General features: G+C 44.9%; 1 protein-coding gene across 1 annotated transcript in view; it reads right to left on the bottom strand.

Moving 5' to 3' along the window:
• RHPN2 (rhophilin Rho GTPase binding protein 2) overlaps positions 1–13705 on the bottom strand; it is a 60780-nt gene that overhangs the window by 26402 nt on the left and 20673 nt on the right. Inside the window, exons 3-4 of the mRNA XM_035023508.1 lie at positions 4696–4824; positions 2127–2202 (exon numbers count right to left, since the gene is read on the bottom strand). Coding sequence (XP_034879399.1) covers positions 2127–2202; positions 4696–4824 — 205 coding nt within the window. The remainder of the gene's footprint in view (positions 1–2126; positions 2203–4695; positions 4825–13705) is intronic.

The following is a 13705-nucleotide window of genomic DNA, read 5'->3' as shown; positions in this document are numbered from 1 at the left end:
TCTCAAACTCCAAAACAAGCCCCAAAGTGACAGGGACCGGGACCTAGATGTAAACAAGGCAGCAGTCAAAAAGGCCCTGAGTGAAAGAGCTTCGGTCAACAGACTTACGGTCTCTGCTCCAGAATGGAGGTCAAGTGTAGCAGCTCTCAAAGTATGAACCGATGCCTTTTCAAAGGTCAGATTTTTTTTTTTATGGTTTTTTTTTAAATTTTATTCTTATGTTAATCCCCATACATTACATCATTAGTTTTAGATGAAGTGCTCCATGATTCATTGTTTGTGCATAACACCCAGTGCTCCATGCAGAACGTGCCCTCCTCAATACCCACCACCAGGCTAACCCATCCTCCCACCCCCCTCCCCTCTAGAACCCTCAGTTTGTTTTTCAGAGTCCATCGTCTCTCATGGTTCGTCTACCCCTCCGATTTCCCCCGCTTCATTCTTCCCCTCCCGCTACCTTCTTCTTCTTTTTTTTTTCTTAACATATATTGCATTATTTGTTTCAGAGGTACAGATCTGAGATTCAACAGTCTTGCACAATTCACAGCACTTACCAGAGCACACACCCTCCCCAGTGTCCATCACCCAGTCACCCCATCCCTCCTACCCCACCCCCCACTCCAACAACACTCAGTTTGTTTCCTGCGATTAAGAATTCAAAGGTCAGATTTTACTGTGCCCAACCTGCATAGGATAATTTTTTTCTTCTCTAAATGAAAACTAGTCCAAGATGAGTCAACTAACAGGTTGCTATGCAAAGAAACATAATACTTGGAAGCATTTTTCACGACCCTGGGGTTCCACGCCTGTGCTAGGGGACTCAGAGGCCGGCGCTACCTCCCCCCCTACGTCGCCTTTCTCCTCCTAAATGGACGTTGGAGGTGATTCGTTAAAACTCAGAATGACGGGGCTGGGGAGAGGAGGAAGGGGAGGGCATCCCGGGCACAGGGAGGCCTCTCCTGGCCCTGGAGTGGGGGTGAGGCCTCTCCGGGGGCCTGCACCAAAGCACCTGTTCCAATTCCCACCTGAATCCCCCCACTGAACCACAGGCCTAGAGTGCAGCATCCAGCCCTCAGGCACAGGTGGGCCTACAGGTAGCAGCTGCTTACCAGGGACCCCCACAGTTAAAGAGGAGGCCAGATACTGGTTTTTTAAAAAGCTGTTATTTGGGGGGCACCTAGGTGGCTCAGCCGGTTAAGTGTCTGCCTTTGCCGCAGGTCATGATCCCAGAGTCCTGGGATCGAGCCCCGCATCAGGCTCCCTGCTCGGCAGGGAGTCTGCTTCTCCCTCTGCCTCTGACCCACCCCCCTGCTCATGCTCTTGCTCATGCTTGCTCTCTTCTCTCTCAAATAAATAAATTAAATCTTAAAAAAAAAAAAAAAAAAGCTGTTATTTTTTTAAAAAGAAGAGAAAAAAATCAGAAAGAGAAGGGAGAGAAGGAGGACGGAAGAAAGAGAGGAGAGGAGGCTGGATACCCAGGAATTCATGGAGAAAAAAAACCCCCCATAAATTCCAGCTCTTTAAGTATTTAAAGATAGTGAACCAACACGTTCGATTCACTGTGAAATATAACAAAAAACAGGATGGATTGGTATATCGATACAGGGATGCACAGATGGATAAATATGTGATTAAGTAACTCTAGCAAAATGTTCATGGTACAATCTAGGTACTGAGTATATAGGGATTCACTACAAAATTCTTTCAGTTTTTCTCTAAGTTTAGAAATTTTCATAATAAAATGTTGGGGGAAAAATTAGCGATTCTCCCATAAACATGGCCTAAATTGGTTTCCAAATTTAAGAAAAAATTAAAATAGGGCACAATTTTAAAATTCCAAAGCACATCCTCCACGGGCTGTCTCTAGCTTGTCCTCCTGGGGAGGGCAGGCCCAGGTTTTTAACTTGCCTTCTGGGGCCCCTGAGCCTCGGAGGGACCAAAGATGGTGTGAGGTCACAGGAGGACAGACAGCATAAGGTTCTCCGGCTTTCTGAGGGGCCCACAGGCGCCCTGCAGAAATCCGCTGACACTCAGCCCACTGAGCCTAAGGCCACTTGCAAGGGATACACAATTCCTAGTTTGTTTTTTTAAACAGTGAGTCTAGTGTCCATTGCTTTGAGATTTACCTTGAGAACCACGGAGAAGTCAACATCCTTGGTTTCCTTCAGGCCAAGCGGAATTAGCGGGACCGTAAATGCCTCCCTATAAGGAACACAGCAAGGTAATGAACATCAGGATCCCAGCCACTCTGCGCCCAGCAGCCCAGCTCAGGGCCCCCCCACCTTTGGACCCCAGTCCCGCAAACACTACTTCATGTTCCATAAAGAGGACTCTGGTTATGTGCCTGTCTCTGTTCTAAGCCCAATCCCAGCACCCTGTGACTTCTGGACTACGCAGCCTAACACATGAGGGCCTACCACCTTGACCTCGGTCCCGATCTCCACCCTTCTTTGAGTGACTGTGCTTAGGACTTCCTGTGTCCCAGGGTCTGGGCCTGGGGTGTGCACTGCTCCCCAACCTGGGTGCAGTGGACCTCCTTCATCAGCGCCCATCCCCACTCTCCTCCCCCATTCCTCACCAGGGCAGGTCCTACCTCTCCTGCGGCCCTCCAATCCTGGGCTCTCGGGGGCCTCCTCTGATGGGGCGTATCCTCCTCTGTGTCCCATCACCTGCACGGGGAAGGCCTTGAGGGCCGGGGCCCCTTTGGACACCTAAATGCACCTAGCTCCAGCCTAGTGTCATGCCCTGGACAGCTATTTGCTCCCCACGTGGGTGGCTCCCCCCCACCAACTGACCAGTTAGTTCCCCCACAGGTCAGCCTGGAAGTATATGCCCTGAGCCTACATTCTTAGGTACAGGGGCAGGGCCAACAGGAAGTAAAGGGGGCTCGGGCTGTGTTTTGCAAATAGGGATTTAGCTCCCTGACCTGTAACAGGAGACCTCCTGGGGCCGCTCAGCCCAGCCGGGGAGAAGGCCAGGAATGCTGAGCAGGGTGAGTGGACAATGCAGCTGTAAGCTGAAACTGTCTCTGTGGCCAAGAGAAAACCACGGGCTGCGCTAAAAGCAGGCGAGCTCCAACCGTGGGGGTGCGTGGCTTCCCCAAAGCCTGCAGGGAAAGCCGGACCCTACTGGAAGGGAGAGAGCATGGACCATGCCTCTCTCCTCTGGGCCCCCCAGCACCCTCCTGCCCTCACCCCACTGGGGCTGCAGACAAGGCCTGTTCTCCCCGGGACTGTGGAGAGCAGCCAGGGCACCCCAGCCCCAACCCTGCGCTAACGTTAACTCCCTCCATGACCTCCAGCCTCGTGTTTTCTCATCTGCCCAGCCAGACTGTTTCTTCCCCGCCTGCCTCGCAGAAACGTTTAAAGATCAACTGTGCTTAGAAAGAAAAGCTTTGAAAACAGGAAGGGGGCGGAGGCGACCCCAAGGCGTCATTATGAACCTGCACATCTCTCTCCCCACTCTTCCCGATGGCACAGGGGACTGCCCGGCCACCGAGAGCCACGCTGTAATCACACAAGGGCCTTCGTGCCTGTCTCTGCGGGCTGCCCTCACGACAGACCTCCCCGCGTTCCAGGACAGCAAGTGGGAATATGAAACATCCTCCATTTACCAGCAAACCATTACCTGCCTCGCTTACTCAAGAAACTTCGACCTTTGCACAGAACGCTAGAATTTAATACCACGGCGGATATTTGGTGTTCTGATTAGGTGTTCAAAACCACACTGGGAGTCCACAGGTGAGCAAGCCAGGACACATGGACGTCACAGAAGGAAGAGGAGAGGTTTCACAAACTAACGCTTTCCCTCAGGCCTTGAAAAACACCCACGCGCCACAAAGAGGCTTGGAGACAATCAGGAAAAGCACACTCCAGAGGTGACTCAGGGTTCCCAAATGTCATCCTTTTGTGAATCCACAGGACTGTTTACTGACTGAGTCTCCCCTGGCACTCACCCACCTTTTGAGAAGTCTCACTTCCCCACACAGAGCTTCTCAAAGTTATTTCTCCGTAAAGATGGACTTCTCTTTCAAAGGTAGCTCACCCTGGGGAGGCTTTCTGAGCTTTTCTGAAGGCCCTGCCTCAAAACCGTGCCTCCCACAAACACTCCCTAGGGGAGGCTTCTGAATTATGACATTTGTTTCTCAAAGATTTACTGGGGCACATTTCTGAAGTGTCTCCTCAGGGAACTCGCATATGTCCCCTTAATCTTTGATGTAAATGATCCCTGTCAAGCAGTGTATGTGCTTTTGCGTCCTATCCACAGAATGACCCAGTCAGGCCCTGTGCATGGTGATGAGGCTGACAGGGAAGAAGGGAGGGCAATGTGGGACCCCACCTGGCAGGCTGGCTCTCAAATCCAACCACAAGTGTGCGTGCAGGGCATCTTTATGATACAGCCATGTGAGAGATGGCGTCTCTTCACCTGGACCCAGTCACCCGCAGCTCTTCCCTAAAACTATGTTGCAAGGGTCCAAGGACAATTGGATACCTTTTTGTCCAACTCCCCAGGTATTTTCAACAAACTCCATCTGCTCATCCCTTGACTCTTGCACCATGCTCAATCCTCAACCTGATCAATCCCTCTCTTCCCAAAGCGGGGTCAGCCACATCCTCAGGTCTGTCTGGGCACCAACCCGATATGGCATGTTTTGAGGCTCAGAAAGTAACTAGAATAAGCATTGCCCCCACTTACTCTGTGCTCTGGTAGACTCCCACTGAGATGTTGAGCCCCTCCAGCTCTTCCTTGAGCATCTGCAGGTCTGAGTTCACGAAGCTCAGTTCCAGGCGCACCTGCTCCCGTACCTTGTGGTTCGTAGCTACTCTGTTAGAAGAGAAGGGGGGGGAAAGTGCCTTCAGCCAAGCTGCCCAGCTGCCAAGGGAGCAGACCTCCCAGACTCCATAAGGAAGTTCTGAGGGTTCACTTGCAGATGTGAGGGCCAGATGTGACCAGGAAAGATGTCTCCGAGATGCACCTGGCCTATCTTGAGCCACTCCTGCCAGTAAATGGACCTGGGACGTAGCTGATAAACTGAGCTGCCAGACATGAATCTTAAGACACCCCTGCAAAGAATTAGCTTTGAGAAGAGAAAAGAGAACTGCTCCCAGCCACCCAAAAAGACCATAAATTATCCCCTGGAAAGGAAATGGCTAAGAAAACAGAGGAGGAGGTAATGCTCCTCAGCGCATTCTATGAGGTCTAGTCTTACCCGGACCCAGACCAGAGGAAGACATCACAAGAAAGCAAAACAATAAACCGACATCATTCATGACTATGTATGCAAAAATCCTCAACAAAATATTAGCAAGCCGAACCCAGCAACATTTAACAAGGATTATATACCACAACCAAGTGGGACTTATCCCAGGATTGCAAGGTTGGTTTAATATCTGAAAATCAATTACTGTAACACACCATATTAATAGGAAATAGGATAAAAACCACATGGTCCTCTCAATAGATACAAAAAAAGTCCAACACAGATTCATGATAAAAATTCTCAATGAACTAGGAACAGAAGAGAATTTACAAAACTTCATAAAAAGCATCTACGAAAACACAAAGTTAACATCATACCAGTGGTGAAAAGACATGCTTCCCCATTATGATCAGGAACAAGGCAAAGACATCCATTTTTGCCACTTCTAATCACTACTGTACTAGAACTTCAAACCAGTGGCAATAGGTAAATAAAGAAATTAAAGGCGTCTGGATTGCAAAGGAAGAAGTAAAACTGTCTTTATTCATAGTTGACATAATCTCGTATGTAGAAAATCCCAAGGCATTCACAAAACACATACTAGAACTAATACATTCAGCAAGGTCACAGGATACAATTCAGTCCACAAAAATCAATTTTATCTCCACTACCAGCAATGAGCACTCTTAAGACGAAATTAAGAAAACAATTTCATTCACAATAGCATCAAAAAGAGTAAAATATTTTGAAATAAATTTAACAAAAGAAGCATTAGACTTGTACACTGAAAACTACAAAACAGTGCATATTAAATGGAGAGACAGTCCGTGTTTACGCATTAGACGATTCACTATTGTTAAGGTGTCAATTCTCTCTAATTGATCAATTCAATGCAGTTCCAGTCAAAATCCCAGTGAACTTTTTAGTAGAAATTGACAGACTGATCCTAAAATTTATATGGAAATGCAAAAGACCTAGAAGCCAAATAATTCTGAAAAAGAACAAAGTTGGAGGGTTTATGCTATCGGATTTTAAAACTTACTATAAATCCACAGCAATCAAGATAATGTAGTATGGACATAAGGATAGGCGTTGGAACAAAACAGAATCCAGAAATAAATCCTGACATTTACAGTCAATTGCTTTTGACAAAGGTGACAAGATATTTCAAGGAAGGAAAGACAGTCTTTTCAACAGTGTCCCCAAGATCACCCCCACATTCAGTGATCCACTCGGAGGACTCACAGGACTCATAACATAGTTGTACTCATGGCTCTGATTTACTACAGCAAAAGGGAAAAGGTACACGGGGTGAGGTCTGGAGGAAACCAGGCACAGGCTGCAAAGGGTCCTCTTTCCCAGGAGAGTCACATGGGATGTGCTGAACTCCTCCAACAGTGTTCTGACAACACGTGTGAAATGCTCTCTACTCAGGAAGCTCATTCGAGCCATGGTGGTCTAGGTTTTTACTGGGGACTGGTCAGGTAGGCACTTGTTTCTAGCATGTTCCAAAATTCCAGACTCCCAGAAGGAAGCAGGTACTCAGCATAAACCACACTGTTTGTGCAAACAGTTCAGGCACAGTGAGCCCCTCTTATCAGTTCTGGAAATGGTGGAAACAATCCTGAAATTAAGTTTCCAGACACCAGCCAAAGGCCAACCTTGCAAGCAGGCTTTCTAAGGATAGCTGTCTCAGGTCTGCTTTGATAAATCTTTTCTGCACAATCAGCAAAAAACCTCAATCTAAATCTCATCCCATACATAAATATTAAGTCAAAATGGATCAGAGACGGGGCACCTGGGTGGCTCAGTCTGTTGAGCATCTGCCTTTGGCTCAGGTCATGATCTCAGGGTCCTGGGATGGAGCTCTGTGTCCAGCTCCCTGCTCAGCGGGGAATCTGCTTCTCCCACTCCCTCTGCCCTTCCTCCCCGCCCCGCTGGTGCTCTCTTTCTCAAATGAGTAAATAAAATCTTTTTAAAAAATGGATCAGAGACTTCAGTATAAGAGCTAAAACTCTACCACTTCTAGAGGAAAATACAGAAGAAAATCTTTATGACCTTGGGCTGGACAGTGTTCTTCGCTATACACCAAAAGCACAATCCGTGAAAGAAGAAATCGAATTGGATTCTGTCAAATGTAAAAACTTCTGTGATTCAGAAGACACCATAAAAGAGAGAAAAAAAAAAGAAAACACAAGCCACAGCCTGGGAGAAAAATATTTGCAAATTATATAAATGATAGAGAGACTTTGTATCTAGACTATATAAAGAGTTCTGTTGATTAAATAATAAAAAGACATATAATTTTTTTAACAGGCAAAAGATTTTTTTAAATTGAGATGTAATTGACATACAACATTATATTAGTTTCAGGTATAAAACATAATAATTCCATATTTATATATATTACAAAATGATCAGCACTATAAATCTAGTTAACAGTCACCACCATAGTTACAGAATTTTTTCTTGTGGTAAGACCTTTTAAGACTTACTCTCTTAGCAACTTTAAAATATGCCATACAGTATTATTAACTATAGTCACTATGGAATACATTAAATCCCCATGACTTGTTTATTTTATAACTGAAAGTTTGTGTCTCTTGACCCCCTTTACCTATTTCACCCATCTTCCAACCCCCAACTCTGGCAAGCATCCATCTGTTCTCTGTATCTATGAGCTTTTTTTTTTTTTTAATAAAGATTCTACATATAAATGGGATCATACGGTATTTCTCTTTCTGACTTATATCACTTAACACAATGCCCTCGAGGTCCATCCATATTGTCACAAATGGCAAGATTTCGTGCTTCTTTATGGCCAAATAACATTACACAGTATATACATACCGCATCTTCTTTATCCATTCATCCACTGATGGACGCTTAGGTTGTTTTCCATATCTTGACTATTGTAAATAACACTTCAGTGAACATGGGGGTGCATGTATCTTTTCGAGTGAGTGTGTTTGTTTTCCTCAAATAAGTACCCAGAAGTGGAACTGCTGGATCACATGGTAGTTCTAATTTTAGTTTTTTTAAGGGAACTGCATACTGTTTTCCATAGTGGCTGCACCAATTTACATTCCCCACCAACAGTGCACGAGGATTCCCTTTTCTCCATGTTCTCACCAACACTTATTATTTCTTCTCTTTTTGATAACAGCCATGCTAACAGGTGTGAGGTCTCACTGTGGTTTTGATTTGCCGTTCCCAGCTGATGAGTGATGTTGAGCATCTTTTCATGTGTCTATTGGCCATCTTTTGTCTACTTTGGGAAAATGTCTATTCAGATCCTCTGCCGGTTTTTTAATCAGATTGTTTTTGTGTTATTGAATTGTATGAGTTCTTTATGTATTTTGATATGAAACCCTTAGCAGATAGATGACTTACAAATATTTTCTCCCACTGCCTTTTCATTTTGTTGATGGTCCTTGCTGTGCAGTTTTGTAGTTTGCTGTGTAGTCCCACGTGTTTATTTTTTTGCTTTTGGTGTCAAATCCAAAAAATCATCACCATGTCCAGGGGCTTACCCCCTGTGTTTTCTTCTAGGACTTTTATGGTTTCAGGTCTTATATTCAAGTCTTTAATCCATTTTGAGTTAATTTTTGTGTGTCATGTAAGACAGTGGCCCAGTTTCATCTTTTATACACGGCTGTCCAGTTTCCCCATCGCTAAGACACTATCCTTTCTCCACTGTATATTCTTGGCTCCTTTGTATTAAGTGAATTGATCATATATGCATGGGTTTATTTCTGTACTCTATTCTGTTTCACTCATCTATGTGTCTGTTTTTATGCCAATACCATACTGTTTTTTTTTTTTTTAAAGATTTTATTTATTTGAGAGAGAGAGAATGAGAGACAGACAGCACGAGAGGGAAGAGGGCAGAGGGAGAAGCAGACTCCCTGCTGAGCAGGGAGCCCGATGTGGGACTCGATCCCGGGACTCCAGGATCATGACCTGAGCCAAAGGCAGTCGCTTAACCAACTGAGCCACCCAGGCGCCCCTCATACTGTTTTGATTACTATAGCTGTGTAATATAGTTTGAAATCAGGAAGCGTGATACCTCCAACTTTGTTCTTCTTTCTCAAGATTGCTTTGACTATTCAGACTCTTGTGTGGTTCCATGGAAATTTTAGAATTGTTTTATCTACTTTTGAAAAGTGCCACTGGAATTTTGATAGGGATTGCACTGAATTTGTAGACTGCTCTGGCTGTATGGACATTTGAACAATATTAATTCTTCCAATCCATGAGCATGGGATATCTTTCCATTTATTTGTGCCTTCAATGTCTTTCATCAGTGTCATAGTTTCCAGTGTACAGGTCTTTCACCTCTTTTGTTAAATTTATTCTTAGGTATTTTATTAGTTTTGATGCAATTGTAAATGGAATTATTTTCTTAATTTCTCTTTCTGATAATTCATTATTGGTGTATAGAAATAAGGCAGATTCCTGTATATTGATTGTGTATCCTGCAACTTTCTGAATTCATGAAATGGACAAAGACTTGAATAGACATTTTACTGAAGAATATACATGAATGTCTAATAAGCACACAAAAAGGTATGTCTTGACTCAATATAGGGAAATACAAATTAAAAGCATAATGAGATACCAATACACAACTAGACTGGCTATACTAAAAAAGAAACAATAACAAGTGTTGGGGAGGATGTAGAGAAACTGGAACTCTCCTCACACACTGCTGAATGTAAACGACACAGCATTTTGGAAAACAGCTGGGTAGTTTCTAAAAATGCTAAATATCTGGGGCACCTGGTTGGCTCTTGATTTTGGCTCAGGTCATGATCTCAGGGTCGTGTGATTGAGCCCTGCATTGGATTCTGTGCCCAGTGGGGAATCTGCTTGAGGATTCTCCCTCTCCCTCTGCCCCTTCCGCCATTTGCTCTCTCTCTCTCTCTCAAATAAATCTTTTTTAAAAAAATCAATAAAAACGTTACTATGTGTAACTTATCATACAACTGAGATTCTCCTAGGAATCTATGTGAGAGAAATGAAAACTTATATCCCAACAAAGGTGTATGTGATGTTTATAGTAGCATTACTCATAATAGCCAAAAAGTGGGGAAAACCCAGATATCCATTAACTGGCAAATTGGATAAGTAAAATGAGATATATCCCTAGAATGGAATGGTGTTAAACAGTATGAAGGCATGAACTTTATTTACTCAAGTCCTCAAAGCAGAATTTTGGACACCTGCTGGAAGACTTTACAGGTGTTCCCTCATTTTATGGATTAGGAATCATTGCAAAAGTAACACTGGCAATAATAACCAAATACTGAGCCAGGCCTTGTGGGGCACATGCCCATGAACCATCCCGGCAAGTCCTCAGTCATTCCTCGGACCAGCTACTAGAACTTCCTCCTTTCATGGATGAGGACACCTGAGGCTCATCAGCCAAGAGCTCTAGCCAGCGGAAGAAATGGTACCTGATCCCTTCCCCTCGCCAGCTGATGAAAATCCAGCTACCTGTCACGGGCTCGCTTTGCTCACTGCCTGTTCACCTTTCCCCCAGGAGGTAAAATGCTAAATCACTTCCCCTACAGTCTGTCCTCTGCACTGGGGCTCTCCCTACCTTGCCACATATTTGAGCTCATCAATTTCTCTCCATGATGTGTTTATATGTATTCTCCCCCTTCTCTCTCTCCTCTGCCCATCACTGAACTCCTTCTCCTTGACCCACAAGCTCATGCCACGCCTCCTCAGAAAAAGCCATGCTTCTAAAATTAACACGTCAGGAAATGACAGATGTTGGCAGGGATGCGGAGAAAGGGGAACCTTCCAACACTGTTGGTGGGAATGCAAGCTGGTGCAGCCACTCTGGAAAACAGTATGGAGGTTCCTCAAAAAGTTGAAAATAGAGCTACCATATGATCCAGCAATTGCACTACTGGGTATTTACCCCAAAGATACAAAAGAAGGGATCCGAAAGGGTACGTGCACCTTGATGTTTATAGCAGCAATGTCCACAATAGCCAAACTGTGGAAAGAGCCAAGATGTCCATCGACAAATGAATGGATAAAGAAGATGTGGTATAGGGCGCCTGGGTGGCTCAGTTGGTTAAGCAACTGCCTTCGGCTCAGGTCATGATCCTAGAGTCCCGGGATCGAGTCCCACATCGGGCTCCCTGCTCAGCGGGGAGTCTGATTCTCCTTCTGATCCTCCCCCTCTCACGCTCTCTGTCTCCCATTCTCTCTCTCAGATAAATAAATAAAATCTTTAAAAAAAAAAAAAAGAAGTGGTATATATATACAATGGAATATTATGCAGCCATCAAAAGGAATGAGATCTTGCCATTTGCAATGACGTGGATGGAACTGTACGGTATTATGCTGAGCGAAGTAAGTCAGAGAAAGACATGTATCATATGACCTCACTGATATGAGGAATTCTTAATCTCAGGAAACAAACTGAGGGTTGCTGGAGTGGGAGGGATGGGGTGACTGGGTGATAGACACTGGGGAGAGTACGTGCTCTGGTAAGCGCTGTGAATTGTGCAAGACTGCTGAATCTCAGATCTGTACCTCTGAAACAAATAATGCAATATATGTTAAGAAAAAAAAAAAAAAGAAGAAGGTAGCAGGAGGGGAAGAATGAAGGGGGGAAATCGGAGGGGTAGATGAACCATGAGAGATGATAGACTCTGAAAAACAAACTGAGGGTTCTGGGGGGGGGGTGGGAGGATGGGTTAGCCTGGTGATGGGTATTGAGGAGGGCACGTTCTGCATGGAGCACTGGGTGTTATGCACAAACAATGAGTCATGGAACACTGCATCAAAAACTAATGATGTAATGCATGGGGATTAACATAACAATAAAAAAATTTTTTAAAAAAGAAAAAGCCATGCTTGACCCTGGCTGCAAATAGGATGACACTGGCCCTTTTACTACTCAGTACGTCTTCACACATGCACATCTGGGCTTCCCAGCAGGGCAACGAGATATTGGAAGCTCATTCTGGTGAATATCATTGGTTTAGGGATTTTGGCGGAGAGGGGGGGAAAGCATGATTACCCTTAAGAAGTACATTTTATATCACAACACAGTATACACATATACATACATACCCCTAAAACGAAAGTCACACAAACCGAACTTTGCCACGCATACAATATATGCCAATATATTTGATTCTATTCTAAGAGCGTATTTTTTTAAAGGAGTAATATACGCAACTCTCCAATTCTGATTCTCTGACACCAACTGGGTGTCCAGCAATTCAATTCAATTCAATTCCCACAGATTAAAGGCTCAGCACCCCAAGACTGCCCCCACGTCAAGTGCCAGGCACAAGGTTGGGGGGGCACCTGCACTCATGACCAACCAGCTACAAATCAAGGGTTCCCCCAACACCCTTCTATGGTAATTTGCCAGAATGACTCAGAAAACTCAGGAGAACACTTGACTTACATTTACTGGTTTATTTTATTTTTTATTTTTTTAAAGACTTTATTTATTTATTTGACAGAGAGAGACAGCGAGAAAGGGAACACAAGCAGGGGGAGTGGGAGAGGGAGAAGCAGGCTTCCTGCCGAGCAGGGAGCCCGATGCGGGGCTCGATCCTAGGACCCTGGGATCATGACCTGAGCCGAAGGCAGACGCTTAACGACTAAGCCACCCAGGCGCCCCTACTGGTTTATTTTAAAGGACACAACTTAAGAGTCAGATGGAATAGATCCACAGGCCAAGGAGGGGTGAGCAGCTTCCGTGTTCTCTCCAGGCAGGTCATCCCCCCGCCCCCAGCACCTCGATGTGTTCACCAACCTGGAAGCTCCCAAACCTCATTGTGAGGGGTTGTATGGAGGTTTCACTATTTCATTATGTGGGCACAATCGATTAAACATTGGCCATTGGCAACTGAACTCAATCTTCAGCCGCCTTCCCCTCCCCGGAAGTTTGGGGGTGGCTCTGTAAGTTCTAATCCTCTCACCAGGTTTGGTCTTTCTGGTTAAAAGCCCCATTTTGAAGGCCCTGTCCCCCCATTAGCATACAGAAGACAGGAGATTCCAAGGGTTCTAGGAGCTCTGTGCCAGGAACCAGGCATAGTGTCTTTGTTTTTAATTAGGCTCTATGCCCAACGTGGGGCTTGAACTCACAACCCCAAGATCGAGGCCCACACTCTACCAACTGAGCCAGCCAGGCACCCCCAAATATTTATTTTTTATAATACCACAGCAACCCCATGAATTGATTTTACCACCACAATCACAATCTGCCGCTTGTAAAATCTGTACCACAGAGATGTTTCTGAGAATGTGACTGATTCACTAGCTGATAATGTCCACAAGGACACGAGGAAAGAAACCGGGAAAAGCTTCTTCTTTGCAACTGGTTTGCCTTTGGCTGAACCAACAGGTATGAAATGTGTTCCAAGTCACTGTCCCATCTTCATACTGCCTGCCAGAAAGCTCGGAGACAAACCGTGGCCCATGTCTAGCAAAGGATACAGAAGTTACAATGGAGAACAAGACCTT

Source organism: Mirounga leonina, unplaced genomic scaffold (assembly GCF_011800145.1).
Source record: "Mirounga leonina isolate KUSES-001 unplaced genomic scaffold, KU_Mleo_1.0 Mir_177, whole genome shotgun sequence".
In the NCBI taxonomy this organism is placed as follows: domain Eukaryota; kingdom Metazoa; phylum Chordata; class Mammalia; order Carnivora; family Phocidae; genus Mirounga; species Mirounga leonina.
The sequence above is the reverse complement of the archived record's forward strand: the minus strand, read 5'-3'. Positions and strand labels throughout refer to the sequence as shown.